Source organism: Tripterygium wilfordii, chromosome 13 (genome assembly GCF_013401445.1).
Source record: "Tripterygium wilfordii isolate XIE 37 chromosome 13, ASM1340144v1, whole genome shotgun sequence".
Classification (NCBI taxonomy): domain Eukaryota; kingdom Viridiplantae; phylum Streptophyta; class Magnoliopsida; order Celastrales; family Celastraceae; genus Tripterygium; species Tripterygium wilfordii.
Genome location: NC_052244.1, coordinates 12252067 through 12253814, shown reverse-complemented (window position 1 = coordinate 12253814; position 1748 = coordinate 12252067). Strand labels below are relative to the sequence as shown.

Sequence of the window (1748 nt, the reverse complement as noted above, 5' to 3'; positions counted from 1 at the left end):
TCTTTCATCTCCAGCTACCATGTTCTCCCTTTCTCCCCCTTCTCTTTACATATATTAATATATGTATACATATATAATCATAGCATTATCATCACCGATATCATTATAATCATCGAGTCAGAGAAAAGCAAGGCTTAACCCCTCACAAACACAACAACACAAAACATAAATTAAAGCAAAAAGAAGAAACATGGGAAGAGCTCCTTGCTGTGACAAGGCCAACGTGAAGAAAGGACCTTGGTCGCCTGAGGAAGATACCAAACTCAAGGCCTATATCGAGCAGCACGGCACCGGCGGCAACTGGATCGCCTTGCCCCAGAAGATAGGTATGTTTTCGTATTGGGTCATCAAAACGTATCCTTATATAAGCATGCTTAATTTCTCTCTGTACGTGTATGCATACTGCATAGTCATGCTCGATCAATATATATTAATTTGTATGGTTTAATTTGGAATTAGGCCTCAAGAGATGTGGGAAGAGCTGTCGGCTTCGATGGCTAAACTATCTACGGCCCAATATTAAACATGGAGGATTCACAGAGGAAGAAGACAACATTATTTGCAGCCTCTACATCAACATTGGAAGCAGGTTGTTAAAAATTAAATCTCCTTATATAATTTCCTTTCAGTTAATGACTGATTTATACAATGAATTAATAGTATGCATATCTCTGTGTGTGTGTGTGTATATATATATATATAGGTGGTCTATAATTGCTGCACAATTACCTGGTAGAACAGATAATGACATAAAGAACTACTGGAACACAAGGCTTAAGAAGAAGCTCCTTGGCAAGCATCAGCGAAAACAACAAGAAGCAAGGCGATCCATTAAGAGACAAAGTCATCATCATCATCAAGATAATAACTTTATGTTTGCTGGATCAAAAACAGTTCAAACCCAAACCACTAGTAATTCTCCTTATTATAAGCCAGAGGTGGGCTCTGCAGCAGGACTAGTGATGAACAATATCCAATATCATCACAACAGCGTCGACATCGACGACTTCATCAGGAACTTGCTCATAAAACTTGGAGGAAGGTTTTCAAATGATAATCCTCATCAACAGCCAATTACAAACTCTCTGATATACCCACCAGTTCAAATGTTTACGCCAGAAAATCAACTATATGCTCACTCCTCCTCATCCACCCCTTGTTCAACCTGGAACTCCACATGTACTAATTATTATAGTACTGTTAGCCAGCAATATCCAGAAGCTGTTCCTGATCATAATGATCATATGTTTGAAAACTTGACAGTTGATGAATTGCCACAACAGTTAGATGATGATTTGGAGAGCTGCTTGTTTGGAATGGAGATGGTGATGATGAGCACTGAAAGCTCTATTAATACTTGGGGAGATATGATGATGAGCAACTCCAACTCTCTTGTTTATCCTCATCAAATTGTTTCTGACTACTCCAACTTAATTTGAAGAGTTTAGCCCCTCCTTTGGGGTCCCTCGTCCCTAACACATGGGTTTGCTTTCAAATTTGCTGCATTACTAGCTAAAAGGCAATTTAAAAGCCAACATGTGCCTCAATGATAGAGTTGTAGTAATTCAAACTAGAGGCCACTTGTTCAACCCTAGAAACAACTTCCGCACATATTATGTTGAGGTAAGATATGCGTATATCATACATGTTCCCGACCCCATCCATTGCGGGAGTCTTGTACATGAGAATTGTTTCCCTTTACTATAGGCAATTTGGTAATTAATAATAATTTTTCTTCACTGTAAAAA

The 1748-nt window shown here is 38.6% G+C and overlaps 1 protein-coding gene across 1 annotated transcript; it reads left to right on the top strand.

Annotated features, from left to right (window-relative positions):
• On the top strand, positions 1 to 1748 carry LOC120013596 (transcription factor RAX3-like). Its single transcript, XM_038865461.1, has 3 exons — positions 1 to 326; positions 460 to 589; positions 704 to 1748. Exons 1-3 carry the CDS (start codon positions 191 to 193, stop codon positions 1437 to 1439), a joined length of 1002 nt encoding a protein of 333 aa, XP_038721389.1. The 5' UTR covers positions 1 to 190; the 3' UTR covers positions 1440 to 1748.